A 19,259-nucleotide genomic window follows, 5' to 3' on the forward strand; every position below is an offset into this window, starting at 1 on the left:
GTCACAACTAAGTCAACTCTCTTCTGTTCTCCCTGACATCAAGTGTCTGAAGTTACTCCCCCACAAGTTCTCAATAAGATACTTTGCAGACCTCAGGGCAGACAGGGCCACTATCTATTTTCCTTCCCACCACTATACTGCTCTGGTTTATAGAGAAGGAGACAGACAGAGCAGCCTGCCCTCTTGGCAAATGTTCATGATCCCCTTGCCATTCCTTAGGAACACGTGGTCTAGTGGGCAATGGGGAGGCCCACCAACGCAGTGTCACCTTTAGCAGGTACCAAGGAGGTCTGAAACCCCATCAGTAGAGAAGCATTGGGGTTCTTCTTCCCGTGACCCTCTTTCAAATACCTAGAAAGCATAAACACCTAGAAAGCATAAAGGAATTCCTAATAAGTACAATTAGAACTGGAGGAACACTTAAGAGATTTTAGAGTCTCTCTCCTTTATTTTATACAAAGGGAGAGTGGGGCCTGGGGTGAAATGACTTTCCCAAGGTCATGCATGGGGGAAAAAAAAATCAGTGGCAGAACTGGGCTCGGAACCCAACATGTGTCCAATTGTTACCTGTGATATCACCTGATATGGAAGGGGTATATGTCAGAGCCCTAGTGGAAAAGGGGGGAGAGAAAGGCCGAAAGCAGGAAATGAGTGGAAATCAGAGGTTTCTTCGTGTACTTCAGATGTTTGTATCAAACTAGCCCTGGGTTTCTAACCTACCTGCCCCACAATTTCTCTATCCCACTCAACCCTCTTCGAAACAGAAGTGAAATGTCTATGTGCAGGCCAGGCTCACACAGAACATGATCATGGGCAGAGGCTCCACAGAAAGAAATGGATGACCCAAGACCCAGGTCTGGGGACTTTTAATACATGTTGTCCTGAGGATTTAAATGTTCATTTAAAAGCTCATTGCTTCTTAAAATGCTCTTGGCTGGGCGCCTGGGTGGCTCAGTCAGTTAAGCGTCTGCCTTCGGCTCGGGTCATGATCCCAGGGTCCTGGGATCGAGCCCTGCATCAGGCTCCCTGCTCCACAGAAGGCCTGCTTCTCCCTCTCCCACTCCCCCTGCTTGTGTTCCCTCTCTCGCTGTGTCTCTCTCTGTCAAATAAATAAATAAAATCTTAAAAAAGAAAAAATGCTCTTGGCTGTGACAGGGGCATGAATCAGGTTAGAGACAGAAGACAGAGTGTGCAGCAGGAGGAAGGGAGTAAGTTCCGAACCCAAGCCCACCATGCCTGGGTTCAGAATGTTGAGACATGACCACAAACAGCTACATGGCTCAGTAGGTGGGTAACTCTGGCTTTAAAATAGATGGTTGTATACCTTAAAAGAGTAAAAGTGCACAATTTTTACAATGTCTGTATCAGAACCAGTGGTTCACTTATATCTTATCTTGTGCCACACCCGGGCTGCTGATCCAAGGTTAACCTCCCATGTTTTTTGTTTTTTTGGTTTTTTTTTTTTAAAGATTTTATTTATTTATTTGAGAGAGAGATTTATTTGAGAGAGAGATAGCGAGAGCAGGAACACAAGCAGGGGGAGTGGGAGAGGGAGAAGCAGGCTTCCTGCCGAGCAGAGAGCCCGATGCGGGACTCGATCCCAGGACCCTGGGATCATGACCTGAGCCGAAGGCAGACGCTTAACGACTGAGCCACCCAGGCGCCCTTAACCTCCCATGTTAACGGAAAGCAGTTGCTGAGTTATATAGAACCCAAGGCCTCCCAAGGCAAGAATGTTATGTTGACTGTGTACTATTGGCTGTTATTAACTCTTTGCCAAGAAGCTAAGCAAGCAAAGGAAAATGCCTTTTGGGGTGGAGAAGGACATGAAGAGCAAGTTCTAGTTTTTGTTGTGTCAAAAACCAGTTGTATGGCCTGGGCAAATCCCTCAAGTCAGCTCAGTGAAGATGAACAAGATGAACAAAAACCTGCAATGTGCCACGAAGGGGTCAGAAATCTAATGAAAGACTAGAGGGGGAAAAAAGAAGAAGAAGAAAGGAGAGAAGGAGGAGGAGGAGGGGGAAAGTGGGGGAAGAGGGGGAGCAGCAGAGCAACCACTAAACATATACTCTAAGAATGCAAGGGGAGGACAGATAATATGATATGTGGCTGTCAGGAGGCTGGTAAGGGGCAGGAGATTCATTCTAATGAAGGGAAATCCTTGAGCCTAGGTTCCCTCATCTGCAAAATCAAAGGCCTGGAGGAGATTATCTCTAAGGACTGTTCCAGCTCTAAAGATCTGTCATCCAACAGAAAGTGAAGGCAAGTGAAAAGGAATCTGCCTTAAGAGCTTATTACCAGAGCCTGGAGGTTGGGCAAATGCATCTTGTATTCCTTCAAAGTCCTCTTCTATGGGGCTTGAGGTCTACAAAAGAATAAAAGAGCAAAGGAAGAAGGGTCACTGGAGGCCAACATATAATCCAAAGGTAGAGGGAGAATTTCTTGATGTTCTTAAACCTTGAAAATCTTTCTATCTTTAATAGAAAAAGAACAAACCTGTTTCGAAGACATTAAGGATCATTTGTACTTTATGTCCCTCCTCAACAAGCCCTCCCCTGCCTCCCGCTGTGAGGAGGAATTGTGTGACTTTTCCCTTCTTTATGTTATTATCCCCTCCTCTCCCCAGCCTTCCAACAAAGATGTTTTGATTCTTAGGACCTTCACCAGAAAAGCCAAAGAAGGTTGGGGGGTGCCTGGGTGGCTCAGTCAGTATCTGCCTTCAGCTTAGGTCATGATCCCAGGGTCCTGAGATCGAGCCCCGCAATCAGGCTCCCTGCTCAGCCGGGAGTCTGCTTCTCCCTCTCCCTCTGCTCCTCCCCCCCACTTGTGTGTGCGCTCTCTCTCTCTCAAATGAATAAGATCTTTAAATAAATAAATAAATAACATAAGGGAAAAAGAAAAAAAAGAAAAGTCAAAGAAGGTTGGAAAAATAGCCCAGAATACTGGTTCCTTTGAGAGGGTGCAGTGACTGGGAGGAGGCCTGGGGGCGGTTTTCTGGAGGACTACTTCCTGATCTGGGTACTGGTTATATGAATGTGTTTAGTTTGTGCAAGTCCATGAGCTGCACACATAAGAGCTGTGTACTTTTCTCTATGTTACACTTTATGTATGTATACACACACACACATATATATGTATGTATGTATACATATGTACGTGTGTATATATATATTTTGTATCTTTTTATTAAAGATTTTCTTAACATCACAGTCTGCTCACAGTAAAGTCAAGAACAGGTGAAGGATTAATAATGAAAAACTGCTCTGAGTTATCAGAAGTACAGAACAGTGGAAATGATGCTTTTGTTGCATCACTGAATTCTTATCAGTCAAAGGTCGTGTTTGAGACATACAATCAATTCCTCCTTTTCCTCCACCCCACCTTCCATATTGGTAAAAGGTCCAAAAAAGGTGGTAGGTTAGTAGGAAGACGAGGCAGAAATTATATAAATAAATAAGAAAATCCAAACAGCTTCATTTTACAAATGAAAATACTCTGTACAAATAGATGCTTGCCAAAGCCGGGCAGGTTCCCGAGAAAGCCCCATGCACTGCCCAGCATCACATTCATGCTGAGCCCTGGCCTCTGATCCTGGCTCTCCCACCACTGAAGCTTGGCAGGCCAGGGCTAATTCCCTACATGTGTGGATCACCACTTCTTCACACAGAGGAAAAACAGCAGGCCTTCTTCTCTTCTCCACAGGAAGAGTATGTGAATTAGGTAACATGAAGAAAAGTGTTTTGAAAAAAAGTACTAAGTACTGTACAAATGCAGGAATCACAGTTTTGGGAGAAACTGCATATGACTTTCCATTCTCAAATATCTTATTTTTCAGAAGTCTTTTCAAAACATGAAAGCACTGCTAAGTCAACATTATACACTTTTATATGTAAGCTATTTTTTCTCAATAAAAATAATTTAAAAGAATGAAGGCAATAGAGAAAGCTGAAAAGTACTTTACCCTAAACAGTGGCTTTTACCTCTAGAGCTAAGTTTTCTTGAGCAGTTGAGGAATAAAAATATTCATGGTCTGGAGTTAAAAATTCATCTGTTATGTCCTCAGAAGATTCTGGTGAACAAGTTGATCGCACAGACTGATCCTATTAATAATGTAGGAAATCACTTTTAGGTTGGTGTTCATTATAAACAAATCCCTTTATATTTGGATGCAGTGTTAATAATGGGGTTATCTAACATTACCCAGCAGTCAGGGTGACACTCCCTGAGTCAGCCCTCCCTGCCTGCTTGCACACCTGCCTCTGCCCTCCTTCCCCACCGTGAGCTATGTACCCCCTGCAGCAAGTGAGGCAAATGACAGTCCTGAGACTCACATCCTCATCTGTACAATGGAGGGGGAGGGAGTTGGGCGACTTTTCTGCTCTGAAATTCTAAGAAGAAAGGCCCTAGACAACTCAAGCTGGGACTGAGCTTGAACAGCCACAGATGCTTCGTCCTCCAGACTGAGGAGTCCCGTGGGTGCTACAGTTTAAAAGCAAGTGAAGGAACATGACGTTAAAAATGGCAATGCAGGGGCACCTGGTGACTCAGTCAGATAAGCATCTGACTCTAGATTTTGGCTCAGGTCTCGATCTCAGGGGGTAGTCTGCTTGAGGATTCTCTCTTTCCCTCTCCCTCTGCCCCTGCTCACGCCAGCTTGTGCACGTGCTCTCTCTCAAATAAATAAATCTTTTGAAAAAAATAGCAATGCAATCTCAATAATAAAAATAAAACTTGAAAATTCAAAAGTACCAGTGATTTCTTTAGCATCTCTGTTTCCCCCCTTCCTTTTCTGCTCATTTCTCCATGTTCAGGCCCTGGTCCCCACATGGCAGGCAACTAACTCCTCTCCACACCTTCAGTCATCTCTTGGCAGAGGTTTTGTGATTTATTTCCTTGGATGCCGCTTCCACCACACACTTCCCTTCCCGCACACGTAGCAGCTGCTCCCCTTTACCTCTCATATCAGATTGAAACTTCTTAGATAAGCCTGGCCTCACATACCCTCCCCACTTCCCTGACAGACCTGCTTCTCCAGCCAAGCCAGTATGCTTAACAGGGCCTATCCTTCCAGCCCCCATGTAAGAAAAAGAATAAATTGTCTTAAATTGTCCTTGTGAGTGGTTTCTGTGCTATGATTAAATACAACAGCATGTTCGTTGAAAGACCTTAAATGTTATCACAATTGTATTTTTATATTATTTCATTTTCAGTTCCTGTTTATATTCTTTAAGTGATTGTGTCCTCATATCATAATGATAAAAAATTCTGGTTCCTGGGCGCCTGGGTGGCTCAGTTGGTTAAGTGACTGCCTTCAGCTCAGGTCATGATCCCAGGGTCCTGGGATCGAGTCCCACATCGGGCTCCCAGCTCAGCGGGGAGCCTGCTTCTCCCTCTGACCCTCTCCCCTCTCATGCTGTTTCTCTCTCGCTCACTCTCTAATAAATAAATAAATAAATAAATAAAATCTTTAAAAAAAAAAAAATTCTGGTTCCTTAGCCTGACTGGACTGTGGCCCAACTGCATGCTTCAAGGATGTGTTAAACCCCTGAAGCAGGGCTATAGCCTAAATGCATTGATCCTGCTGAGGTGCAGTTGTCAGACGTGAACACGTGCCTTCCGCTGAGAGGTGAATTTGGGTCTTAGAGGACATTCTAGATGAAGGCACTCTCATCACAACCCTGGCCTTGCTCTTCCTACTCTAATCAGTCAGCTGCTGGGCCACGAGCTTTGATAACTGACCTCACATTGAGCTTCCAGAGTTGGTCTTATCTATCCAACTAGATAAGAAGCTTAAGGGTTTCCTGAATCTGACACTTGTCTGTGTTCTGCACAAGCTCCAAGATACACAGGCTTTGAGTTGAACTGACTCAAAAAGTATTTAGGCAGGGAAGAAAGACTTCTTCATTCATGTCAGAGACTTGAGAGCACATACTCCAACAAAAATGAACTACTACAGATATTAATTCACTGGCGTAATACATAACAACTCAGTTCTACTTTACTAGATCCTTGGGTTCCACCTGGCTCTGCAGGGCCATATTACTTACGCTATGAGATTTCTCAACGACCACAGATGCATCAGAACTTGCTTGAAAGACTTCACTATGTTCTGGCTGCTCATTTTTTCTGGGAGACAGGTGCCTGATACCTAATGATTTTAACACAACCAGGGCCATAGTCATTCAGTGGTATTTAGATGGCATGGAAGGGGAGAAGAGTGGAGTGAGAGGAGAGATGCGTGACTACTCTGCCGAGGGTGGCCATGTCCCATTAGTGGGGTTCAGTCCAGAGAATGGAGACTGTTAGTTTGGCCTGGCCCCAACACCCGGTCCTGTATCATCATCCTTTTGCCCACCCATTCAAGATCAATGCTTGAAAAGGAACAGTTTCTAAAAACTAAAAGAGCCCAAGCCAGTAGATTTTCTACCTAAGATAAGTGATAATTTTAGATGCATCTTTCTTTGATTTGTAAACAACTGTGAAATAATATTCCATGCCCCACTTGCAAGCAAATTACCAAATGGAACTACATGGCCTTCAGTTTTAACCTAAAAATCTATAAAGTGATGACAGTCAATGCCATTTGTCTCCAGGTTCTTCTGGCACAGAATCTCTGGGAGCCAGTGGAGTTTTTCTGGCTTAAAATGCAATGCAAGGAAATGGGCAGTAGGGAATGGCCATCTACCACTGCACTCAGGTAAGAAAGGTTCATTTCCCCGCCAGGTTAGAGCCAGGAACAGGGTCACTGTATAGAGATTATTTTACTTCCTTTGAGCAAATGGGTCTGCTCCAGTAACAGAAAAACTCATGAATCTTTGGATTTCTTTACCTTCAGGAAGGACAGTGGAATCAAAAGGGTATGCTGCTTTTCCCTGCAACTCAGGGTTCCCAGAGGGAAGGGAAAGGAGAGATGACCAAGCAAAGGAAATATGCCAGGAGGCTTACTTATTTTTGAGAGCTAATAACTTGATAGAGCTCACCTATCCCAATTCCTCCAACTGAACTTACTGGTGCAGCTTCGAGGCCCAGGCTGTCTGCCATGCTGGTCACTGTCACAGTCACTGTTGTCCATTTTGTCACACTTGCCATTTCCTCCTGGCTCATCATTTTTCCTGGGATACTCTACAATGCACTGCCAGCCCACTTTCTCAGGGTCCCTCAGCAGGGGCTGCAGCAGGGGATCAGGCACATTCTTCGCCTCACCCTCTGAAGTCACACTACTCTGAGGATGCCAAGGTGGTACCACCAGCTGCCCAGTAGCTGCTCTCTCTGCCATATCTTTCACCTCCACTGGACAGAAGGGAAAGCAGCATTTACAACAGAACTCTGAACATTAGAAACAAAAGCTTTTGCTTCTTAAAGAGCTATATAATATTTTAGAGCTCATATTGTCACAATAGTTGCCTTTTTAGAACTGCGTCATCCTTAGCTTGCCCTGTTTGGCTTGAAGGGGAAGGGAGAAGAGAACTGATAACAGAGGGGAGGACAGGATTTCAGTTCATTTCTGAATTTTGGAATGGAAGGTAGCAGAGAATTTGTAGATAGACCTTCTTGCTGTGAAGATTTTATAAGAAAATAACATCTGCAGCCCCCAGTCTGTAGAGACTAATGGAAAGGATTCTATCTGAGTTTGTCTAGCCTCTCTAGACTAGGCAGAGCTCATATGGGTGTGTGTGTGTGTGTGTGTGTGTGTGTGTGTGTGCGTATTTTTATATGTGTATCTGCATGGGCATGTCTTCATTCCAAATGTTCTATACTTTTGCTAATGTCATTTAACATAAGTATTAAAAAACACACTGTATCCTTTTAAGCTTATAAAACTGATACAAAAGGAAATGCCCACAGGATATGCAAAAGTGACACTGCATGCTCTCTACTTTCATAATGAATGTTACACATTAAATTTCTACTGTGTATTGTTTTGCTACACTTGTTATAAATATGCATATATATATATAATGGAAATATTTCTTATAAAGTCTAGAAATGAATAAAGTTTTTCCCAGAAAAATAAATCACTGAACAGTACGGTATACACAGTGGCAAGCTTGACAGTCTCTTTTCTTTGGACTAGTAACACAAAACATGTTCATTTAAACAATGTTAAAAGACCCATCTTAATAAAAGCTTATCTTTCCTGACTAAGAGGTAAACAAAAAAAAAAAAAAGAAGAAGAAGAAGAAAGAGAAAGAGAAAAGCATTTCCTTTCTGCAGTTTGTAATCAGAAAGGTCTTGCTTTTAAACTGGAATGAGCTGGGGCGCCTGGGTGGCTCAGTTGGTTGAGCGACTGCCTTCGGCTCAGGTCATGATCCTGGAGTCCCTGAATCGAGTCCTGCATCGAGTCCCGCATCGAGTCCCGCATCGAGTCCCGCATCGAGTCCCGCATCGGGCTCCCTGCTCGGCAGGGAGTCTGCTTCTCCCTCTGGCCCTCCCCCCTCTCATGTGCTCTCTCTCGTTCTCTCTGTCTCAAATAAATAAAATCTTTATAAACTGGAACGAGCCAACAGAAGAAAAGAATGTGGGAGGCTGGTGCAATGCAGGCTGTGTACTTAGAGATAACAACCAGGTTAGAAATAGACTTTAAATTTCATCTGGCCCAACAGAACCTATGACTCTTTACTCACTTTTCCATTTCAAGTATACCTCTCCATCATCTTCATTATTTCTTGACTTTGCGTTACAGATTTCAGAAGAGACGGACTCCATACTGATCCTAAATTGTATAGGTTTGGGGGAAGGGGAGCAGGGTGGACACAAATACACCAGTTTGCTCAAGTGCCTGACGCAAACCAGAGCCCTCCAGCCCATCCAGAGGACCAACCCCTACTCAGAGCCATTCCTGGGACTGCACTGACTCCTGCTTACCACCAGAGGGCGCCAGACTCCCCAACGTTCAGACCACTCGAGCCTACCTAGTAGAGCCCTGGCCAGGGCCAGATGACACAGGAGGTCCCTTGGGGTGGCTTGACACAGTAACAAGTGCACTAGTAAGCTGAGTCAGCTTGGTTCGGGCACTGGACTCTTTAGACCGTCCCTGGCTAAGAAATGAAAAGACTGGGTTAGAAGACCTCTAAGGTATTTTTTTCAGTTTCCAAGTTCAGATTTCATGATTCTAAAAGTACTCTTGAGAAATTTTCACAGGAAGAAGAAACCCACAATTGAAACCCAGTTTCACCAGACTTCTGAGCCTTAGCAGAGCCCCCCGCCCTAACAATGCCACAGAACACAGGTGATGGTTCAGTAACTGTTCCTACCCTTTGAACAGAATTCTCCGGTAAAAGGCGCACCTGCGTATCAGTGAGAGCACAATAACTAATATTTGCAAACATGGCCTTAAGGCACCAGCAAGCCTGAAGAACATTCAGAGTTCTTCAGCCTAGTCTTAAGTTCTAACCCTACCTGCCACTAACCGGCTGCCTGCCTCTGGCATACTTCAATCTCTCTGGACCAAGTTCCCTCATCTGAAAAACAAGGGAGTCCTTCTTCCTCCACATATCCATGATCATATATACATCTCATTGTCTATTAAAGTAACTCCTCAAAAACATGTGACCTGTGGCGTATGTACGAATTCCTCCTTATCCTGAACGCCCTACTTCCCCACTGGACCAGAACACAGAGAGACTGCTGACCTGGAAAGGTCAGATCTGACTGGCTTCTTTAAAGAGCAATTTGGCAGCAGCTATCAAGTATCTTTAAAATGTTTAAACCCTTTGACCTACTAACTCTGCTTCCGGCAATCCATCAAGGACATAATCCAAAGAGCAGAAAAAGCTGCACTGCCAAGTCACTGCAGCCCTATTCAAAATGGATAAAAGCATGAAACAACCTAAAATTCAACAATGGGGGACATCCAACAAGTTCAAATTTACAGGATGTTTTCTTTTTTTAAATCTTTATTTATTTAAGTAATCTTTACACCCAACATGGGGCTCAAACTCACAACCCTGAGATCAAGAGTGGCATACTCTTCCAACTGAGCCAGTCAGGCGCCACTGGATGTTTTTTAATAATGTGGGATATAATGCTCTTGTTTTAATGTAAGATGAATAATCAGGATATAAAAGTACCTATATGGGGGCGCCTAGGTGACTCAGTTGGTTAAGCGTCTGACTCTCGATCTCAGCTCAGGTCTTGATTTCAGGGTTGTGAGCTCAAGCCCTGCGTTGGGCTCCACAATGGGTGTGGAGCCTACTTCTAAATAAATAAATGTAGCTATATGCATATAATTATATCTTTTAAAAGCATACAAAAAGATTAGGTGGATTGGTAGCAAAATGTCAAACTTTTCTTTGGTCTGTCTTTTGTTCTTTTGGGGGAACAGGGTGAATGGGTGTAGCGGAGGCCACAACTATGGCTTTGCTTTGTCATCTAATGGCCATACTATCACCCCATTTGCCTCTCTCAATGATGTGAGTCCTAACCCCTTTGATGCCAGTTAGTTGGTTCTCCAATAATTCCCTTTGTAAAGGTAAAATACACTGAACTAAAATGTGTGGGCATTTTCTTTGATTCTCCCTAGTGAACACGTTTACTAACGTGAAAGGAACAGCAAACTCTTGTCATTAGTCTCAGTCACCACTAGGAGAAAAACAAAAAGTTACTTTTTGCCAGGAGAACTGACTTCAAAGCCATGGATTAAAAGCTACCATTTAAACACAAAAAAGGAAAGCTGAAATTGATAGACTAGTCTATCTTGAAACACCTTTAATAATTGCCCCTATGCAAAATAAAATCTGTTTTACCTAAATTCTTAAAAAGTCAGTGTACACATATGCTCTCCTTCCTATGATCTGTGCTGAAGCCAATTCATTTCATTCATCTGGATGGAAATCATAGGCTGCATGGTAACAGTTAAACTGTTCAACCCCTGCTCTGGAGTCAGGGATGCTTATTTTGAACAACCCTAGTTTCCAAATAGTTTGGTTTCTGGAGCACTGACAAATGGAATACCTGGCATTTCTTTTTATAAGAAAAACAATCTGGCCAGCTTTGGAAAGGCAAGGTGCTTTGCTTTTGACAAATGATATGTTCTGTGTGATTAACCTGCCAGCTACTTTACCTTTGATGTCTTCTCCTACAGGTTTCTGTTACGTGGCTCTTTCTGCTCACCTGAAGGAGAAAACCTGCCAAGATCTGTTTCTGTGTTAGTATTCTTCATCACTCACAGTCTCTTTGTCACAAGACACGTGAAGATCATTAAGTGACTTTGGGGTCACGTGGGAGTCTAAAGGCATGGTGACACAAAGAACAAAATATTAACCCACCTACTGGTATTTGGGGTCCTGTTTCTTTCCAAACTACATTTGGCTCCTTGAATGGGCTGTGACTGGCCACTTGTGCTCTGTTTTCCAGGTCCACAAAAAGTTGGCAGCTTAAAAAGCAGTAAACATGTTTCAGTGCTTTGATGAAGGAATTCCTCTTCACTCTCACGTTCTATTTTTCAAGCCATTCTCACTAAATGTGCAGAAATAACCAGACCTACTAAGACGATTTCCTTTTGCATATTTCATATCTAGTAACTCATCTCTTGGCTGGAGGTCTTTACACAGAAATGCTGGTCCCCAGAAACCCAGTCCAGACTGGGAGCAAGTGAAGAATGAGCAGACAAAGCAGACTTCAAAAATCCAATAACTTTCAGGTGCCTGGGTGGCTCAGTGGTTAAGTGTCTGCCTGTGGCTCAGGTAATGATCCTCTAGTCCTAGGATGGAGCCCTGTTTCAGGCTCCCTGCTCAGCGGGGAGCCTGCATCTCCCTCTCCCACTCCCCCTGCTTGTGCTCTGTCAAATAAATAAATAAAATCTTTTTTAAAAAAGTCCAGTAACTTTCCCCTATATTATTATTAAGGCAGCAAGCTTTGTGGCAAGAACCTTGGGCCCTGGGCTCTAGTCTAATCCTTACTCAGAATAACCTAAGAGAGTATTTTGCTTCAGCTTCCTCATCTATAAAACAGGGAAAATAGTATCTACCTGAATCCACCAGTGGGGATGCTATGAAAATAAGACACAATAAAATAAAAGCTACAACACTTTGGAAATAGAAGCAAATTAAATTAAAGCCTGTGTATTTTATTCCAAAGAGAAAATTCTGATTTTAACAAACTTAGTTCATTATATTTCCTAACCTGCAGCAAGTTAAGGCAACAAATGTGGTGCACTGGGATGGCAGCAAGATGCCCAAAGGTGAGAGGATGCATAAGAATGGTCATAAGCTCCCTCAAGTATGAGCTCCAGAGGCCTTTGCATGGAGGCAAAGATTCCTTAGCAGGGGCTGAAGGCAACAACTTTATCATGGAGCATAAATAACACATGTTCTGAAAAATGTCATGGTCACCAAAGAAAGATTAGAATATACTGAGAAATATATTCAAAATAGGTATTTAGAATAACGGGAAGTTTGTAATATTTTCATTTGGCACGATTAAAAATTTAGGAACTGAGAAATTAAAGGAATGACCCTGGGCACCAGGCATATAAATGAGGCCTTGGACCTTCTTGCCCAGCTCAGCCTCCAGCTGAATACGGTCAAGGGAGTGATCCCAGCCCATGCCACATGTAGTGAAAGAATCATCCTGATTAGCCCTAATATATTCCTGACCCACAGAATTGTGAAAAATAAATCACTGTTATCACTAAGTTTGGGGTTTTGTTGTTGTTGTTACTACACAGCAATAGGTAGCCAAAACATAATATACAAGAAAAGTTATTTCTAATGGTTTTCTAGCAAATCTGAATTTCCAACAGAAACAGAAATATTAGAGTCTAAGTAAATTCATTTTGCCTTCTCTTTATACAAAAATACCAACGCTTTTCCAAACGTTTCAAGTGAGGACTGCAGTCTCACTGAAACTCAGCAGGGTACAGTGAAAGAACAGCAGACTAGGAGTGAAGAAACCTGCCCCTAACCAGCTGTGGGCCTTGGCAGTGTGGCTTAGTAAGGGGTGCGGGTGGTGAGAGTTGTCTGCCCTGTGCAGGCAATAAAGGGATGCACTAGAGGTGGAGAATTTTAAAACTATAATAAAACCCACTAAAAGCTGACCAGCTTTTTATCACCATAGGCCAACAATTCTAAATAACTTCAGTAATAAAATCCTTCTTCCAATGGGGCTGACTTCTCCTATCCCAACGTCATCTCGGTAACACCTGGACTTTAGAAAGTTTAAGTCTTTGACCTTGAGCTTCACACTCTGTAAAATGATGGGGCTGATCCATCTCTAAAATTCTGATTCAAGAGACAGCCAGCTCTCTAAATGTGAACTTGTTCAAATTCATTCATTTATTCATTCCCTCAATGACCATCTACCGAGTACCTTCTATGTGCCAGGTACCCTTGTTAGGGCACAGAATGTGTAAGACCCAGGCCCTGCCCTTAAGGAGCTCATGCAGGAGCCACTCTGCAGCTACACCTCCTAGACCAGCTCCCATGGTGTCTTCTCACCTCCTTTGAGGTATCTTCTTTGATGACCAGGCTTGGTCCCAAAGGAACTATTCATAAGCAGAACCCACACTGGAGCTATTCATAATTAGAGCCTGTGACTCAGTCATCATCATGTCCCAGGGCCTAATTGTATAGCCTCTGGCTCTATAAATGTTTATTGAATGAGTAAATGAATAAACAATTGAAAATGGGGATTAATACCTGCCCAAGATACCATATTTAGTAAAGTGAATCATGTAAAATTAATACCTGAGCATTTTGACCTATAAAACAGCCATTTCATACGGTCCAGCCTGATGCACAGGATTTATAAAGAAGAAGATGGGCTGTGTGTTGGGTTTGGAATGAGAGATGAAGAGTATCTACCTTAGAATCCCATCCTAGAGGCCTTATTTCCCAAAGCCAAGAGGACCCCACTATGAGTTGGTTGTATTTATGTGAGTCCTTGCACAGGGGTTAGGGGCAATGCTGAACCATGTTCCAGATCCTGCTCATGCAGCCCTGCCCCCCACTTCTTAGCTGTACCTGATGGCTCTTCTCTGACTCATCTCCAGTGCTTTCTTCAGAGACTTGGGTGACAGGTTTCCAGCCACAGCCACTTCTTTTCCTGGACCTTTTGCCAAAATGTCCCCCTTCGAAGTCTCTCACTATGGAAGACCTTGTCAGGGTTAGGCAATTGCCACTGGTGTTCAGCTGCTGGCCCGGCAGCTGCCTGACAGGAGGTACATAGCTGGAAGCTGGGGGGCCCAGGGCTGAAGGGGAGTCATAGATGTTTGCGAACTCTCTTGAAGAAGCCCACAAAGACCTGCACTCCTCCTGCTCCCTCTGTATCATCTCAAGCTTATCGATTTTCTGTTGGATATTCCTGAGCAAATCGGCATTCTGGTGCATTAATGTCTGTGAAATCTTTAGATTCAGCACACACTTACTGATGTACTCCTCGGTCATGCACCTATTGCTCACATTGCCCTTGGCTTCTCTGGCTGGCTCGGGCAAGCTGGGTGAACTAAGAGAACCATTTTGCCAATCCCAGTCCTCAAAGGAGAGCTCTGTGCTAGCTTCTGAAGAGCTCTCGTCCTCATCACAAAAACAGCACGCCTCTCTCTCCATCTTGTCCAGCTCTTCTTCCATGGACGTCAGTTCATCTGCCTGGCTTGGTCCAGCCCCCTCAAAAGATGAACCGGCTCCCGGAGGCTCCTTCTCTTTGTCATCTCCCCTGTCCAGGCAGCCCGAGTAGATTTCGTTGATTTCGAAGCTACAGAGGCTTGCTTGACCTGGGCTGGGGCTCCTGGCCTCTTCTGCCACAGAGCCAGCAGGTGAAGCAGCGTCTTGGTTCTGAGTCTCCTTGGCCATCATACTTGGATCTAGGACTTGAGGATCTGGTGTCGCTTTCTCAGTGGGAGAAGAGGGACCCCTGGATGAATGAAGCCGACTCCCTGTTGGGAAGAATGGCAACATGCAACGGATTAAAGTGATCACATGCAGCAGCTAAGCAGCCTTGCCATGTTGTTCAAGTGGTGTGAGAATAGAGAAAGCAGCTTTTTATTTTCCCATTCCCTTCACAGGTGTGGAAGACTACCAGATACACTCACAGAGGGTGCGAGGGTATTTCTAACAGATGAAAATTTCCATTTTGACATGAGTTGAGGTAGAAAATTGAGGAGAGATCAAATCCTGGGGAAAATGTTCTAAGCTTAAGTTATAGTGTGTTCAAAACACACATAACTCTCAAGACATGGAAATTACAGACCCCTAAATCTCAAGGACTAAATTCATAGCTTCTTTTTACATACAAAGGAGTTTGAATACTCATGTCAGTTAAAGTTATGCTCTAGGTGAGTATCTGATAAAAGTAGCCACTGTATCACGGGAAGAATCATAATTCAAAAAATAACCCCAGAACTGACCACCCATCACCCCTGCTTGCAGAGAACAGGATGGAAGAGCCAAAGTAATGAGATGCCATTCTGGAGGCTTCCAGCCCTGTCCAAAGAGACAGAGAGAATGGTCACTTGGCCTGGATTCCAGCTCTGTAATAAGTCCTAAGTAAGCCCTTAGTTTTCTCATCTGGAATATGAGGATATTAAGCTGGATGATTGCTAGGTCCTCTTTAGCTCTGAATTCTAAGATTTCTAAATGTACTAAAAAGCTGTACGGCTATAGGAAAAGGAAAACACCAAAATATTGATAAATTATTTCTAAGTGGCAGAATTAAAATGATAAGTAATTTTCTTCTCTGCATGATTTCAAGTTTTCTATAATGAACAGATAATAGTTTTGAATTTTAAAATCACCATTTTTATTTGGGAAGCAATTAAATCAATTCCTAAGAATAATCATGCTAGAAATACACTAGTTGTTACTGCTTAGCTCTGGATCCAACCAAGGTGCATATGGAGCCAAAAAAATTTAACTTAGTAATTTCAAGAATCTTGATTTTTTTCCTAAGGCATCCACCATTTCCAAGTGTAAGTGACGTGTACAGTTTGGAGGAGTTGATTAGTTGTAGCTTGCAACTCTCCTAAAACATTCATGTCAAATAATGCTTAACCTGTGGGTTAAGGCCATACCCATTTCCTTTAGCTCTTTTATTTCCAAGTTAGGGGTCTCTTTCAGATGTTCTGAGGTCAGTCCTAGATAGACATTGACATCAGGATGGAGTTCATATCTCTGCACCTTGGGGCTCTCAGTTGGCTGAGTTCTCTGGGTTCCAAGAAAATCCTTCAACAAGGGAAATATCATTAAGGACATATTTATAATCATTTGAATGTCGCTGGTTTTTTTATTAAGTTTATTTAAGTAATCTCTATACCCAATGTGGGTCTCAAACCCACAACTCTGAGATCAAGAATCTCATGCTCTTCCAACTGAGCCAGCCAGGTGCCCTGTCACTGATGTTTTTGAAACAGATCTAGGTATCAAATAAATCCTTCTTCCTCCTGTTGGGCAGACTGACTATAACCCAAATTAGCTAATTCATTGTTATTACCAATATTTTTAAAATAATAACAATAGGGATGTCTGGATGGCTCAGTCAGTTAAGCATTTGCCTTTGGCTCAGGTCATGATCCTGGAGTCCCGGGACCAAGCCCCATGTTGGGCTCCCTGCTCAGAGGGAATCTGCTTGTCTCCCTCTGCCCCTCTCTGCTTGTGTTCTCTCTCTCTCAAATAAATAAAATCCTTAAAAATTAAATTAAATCAAGTTAAATTAAATAATAACAATAGCTCCCAGTCACTGAATCGCATTATGTGCCTATGCCCCTCTATGTGCTGACCTTCCCCAGCCTCCTTCATCAATTCCCTGCTGCTCCCACCAAGTGAAGCAGCTCGGAGTTCCTTTTCTTGGGAGCCCAGAAAGAGAGTGATGAAATGAGGATTTCCAAAACTTCTTACAACTTGATCTCTAGCTTCTTCCTGGTCTCTATGCCCCCTACACCACTGTGATGAGTAAGCTGAAATAAACTAACAGCTTCAGAGCTTACCTTTAAGTCATTCTTCAGAATGTACCGGATATCTTGAAGGTTCATATTTCGGTCTTTCTGCTTGACCTGGATGCCTGACTTAACAATATCATAGTAAGGCTTTGGAAGCCTGACATCAGCTTCTAAATAATTTCCCAAGACTATGGCTTCTTTGATAACTGAGCCATCTAAACCATTCCAGGGTATGTTATCTGTTAAGGAAAAATTCATAGGAAAGAGTAGCATTAAGAAATCATGTTTAAAAAAAAAAAGAAATCAGGTAAAACTGGGTAACCTTAGTCAAGTCACTCAACCCCTTTATTTCTTTTCTTTTTTTTTTTTATTTATTTGAGACAGAGAGAATGAGAGAGACAGAGAGCACATGAGAGGGGGAAGGGTCAGAGGGAGAAGCAGGCTCCCCGCCGAGCAGGGAGCCCGATGCAGGACTTGATCCCGGGACTCCAGGATCATGACCTGAGCCGAAGGCAGTCGCTTAACCAACTGAGCCACCCAGGCGCCCCGTCACTCAACCGCTTTAAATATTAATTTCTCTTTATAGAAAAAACTACCTGGAAGTCCAATCATATAAACAAGAAGCCACTTTACCTATTTACGAGGGAAATCCCTGCTGCAGAGACAGGGTCGGAATCATGTGCGCGTGGGCCCCCTGTTGGCGGACCTGAGCACCACAGCGAATGTTTTATGGCTTTAGGATCCGTAGCCCAGTGCATTCCTCTCATGGAAGGTGTGGTTTTGCCTCTCAGACCATAAACTATGCTAAATGGGAAGGGACTCTCACTTACCCCCTCAGTGAATGTGGTTTTACTGTATGTGTGTATGTGTGTTTCCCCTCTCCTCAAAGATTGTGTCTTCAGATATGTGATCACTTCCTTCACACTAGGGTCTTGCAGGTTTGGAAAGGCTTCCACATCTTTCAAGTGACACTGCCTATATACACACTAAACCCTAGGTTTGTTTGATTTCATAGTTTACCTCTCCAAGGCCAGTCTTTCCCCCTCATTTACAAGTTCTTTTTTTTTTTAAATTTTTAAAAAGATTTTATTTATTTGAGGGATAGAGAATGAGAGCGAGAGACAGTATGAGCAGGGGGAGGGGCAGAGGGAGAAGCAGACTCCCCGCTGAGCAGGGATATTGCCAAATGCAGGGCTTGATCTCAGGACCCCTGATCATGACCTAAGCTGAACCAACGGAGCCACCCAGGCACCCCTCATTTACAAGTTCTTAAGGGGCATCTCACAGAGACCCCTAAGCATTGACAGCAATATTCAGTTCAAAAACTTTGCTTGGGTTAAATGCATTACCTCTGACAGGATGGTAAGTGGACTTGGCTAAGCCTCAAAGAACAGGTTAAAAGAAAAAGACTTGGTGGCGCCTGGGTGGCTCAGTCGTTGGGTGTCTACCTTCGGCTCAGGTCATGATCCCAGGGTCCTGGGATGGAGCCCCGCATCAGGCTCCCTGCTCGGTGGGAGGCCTGCTTCTCCCTCTCCCTCTCCCCCTTCTTGTGTTCCCTCTCCCGCTGTGTATCTCTCTCTGTCAAATAAATAAAATATTTAAAAAAAATAAATCAAAGAAAAGAAAAGAAAAATAAAAAATAAAAGAAAAAGACTTCTGGGAGATCATCTCATATCTTCCATAAGCACAAAGAAGTTTCCTTGAAGAGATTTTTCTATGTCTGCATTTTCATAAAACTAAGTAACTCTTTTTTCTTTTTTTTCAGATTTTATTTATTTATTTGACAGAGTGATAGAGAGAGAGAACAAGTAGGCAGAGGGAGAGGGAGAAGCAGGCTCCCTGCCAAGCAGGGAGCCTGATGCGGGGCTCGATCCCAGGACCCTGGGATCATGACCTGAGCCGAAGGCAGCCGCTTAACCAACTGAGCCACCCAGGCTCCCCACTAAGTAACTCTTAAGGGAAAAAAAAAATCCAACCTAAGAGTAGAGACTCTGGTCACAGTCAATGTGCTCTTGGATCTACCTGTTAAAATCTCCTGTATGATCATAGAAAAGCTGTAAACATCTGACTTCACTGTTGCTGCCTTCTGTAAGATCACCTCTGGGGCAGCCCAGTTGTACAGCTGGGTCGGGAGGGGCACTCGAGTCAGGTCCCTGTGTATACGTCCATCCTGGCTACAGAAGGAAACACAAGGTCAGGTTCATGTCTTAAAGGAGCATTGTGAACATCATACAGTACATTTGTGAAACATCTGCCTCTGAAGACTGGCAACCTCCTTGAGCTTCTAGAAATCCAGCTAGACACTGAGCTAACCCTCAACGCCTGCTGTTCCAATCTACCAGAGTGGGCCCTGCCCACCCTCCACCGCATCTGACTGTTCTCTCTTGCT

At 43.5% G+C, this 19,259-nt stretch overlaps 1 protein-coding gene across 7 annotated transcripts in view; it reads right to left on the minus strand.

Annotated features, from left to right (window-relative positions):
* TEX14 (testis expressed 14, intercellular bridge forming factor) overlaps positions 1-19,259 on the minus strand; it is an 84,115-nt gene that overhangs the window by 20,229 nt on the left and 44,627 nt on the right. For 6 of the 7 annotated variants that reach the window (XM_081805296.1, XM_081805295.1, XM_081805294.1 and 3 more), the window contains exons 10-20: positions 18,893-19,044; positions 16,919-17,109; positions 16,007-16,157; positions 13,962-14,872; positions 11,268-11,374; positions 8,913-9,038; positions 8,625-8,713; positions 7,009-7,290; positions 6,048-6,148; positions 3,981-4,100; positions 2,299-2,365 (exon numbers count right to left, since the gene is read on the minus strand). In XM_081805296.1, the coding sequence (XP_081661422.1) occupies positions 2,299-2,365; positions 3,981-4,100; positions 6,048-6,148; positions 7,009-7,290; positions 8,625-8,713; positions 8,913-9,038; positions 11,268-11,374; positions 13,962-14,872; positions 16,007-16,157; positions 16,919-17,109; positions 18,893-19,044 (2,297 nt within the window). The remainder of the gene's footprint in view (positions 1-2,298; positions 2,366-3,980; positions 4,101-6,047; positions 6,149-7,008; positions 7,291-8,624; positions 8,714-8,912; positions 9,039-11,267; positions 11,375-13,961; positions 14,873-16,006; positions 16,158-16,918; positions 17,110-18,892; positions 19,045-19,259) is intronic. The other variant, XM_081805297.1, reaches the window with a different exon arrangement.

This window comes from Leptonychotes weddellii, chromosome 15 (genome assembly GCF_054177405.1).
Source record: "Leptonychotes weddellii isolate Sample4059 chromosome 15, ASM5417740v2, whole genome shotgun sequence".
In the NCBI taxonomy this organism is placed as follows: Eukaryota; Metazoa; Chordata; class Mammalia; order Carnivora; family Phocidae; genus Leptonychotes; species Leptonychotes weddellii.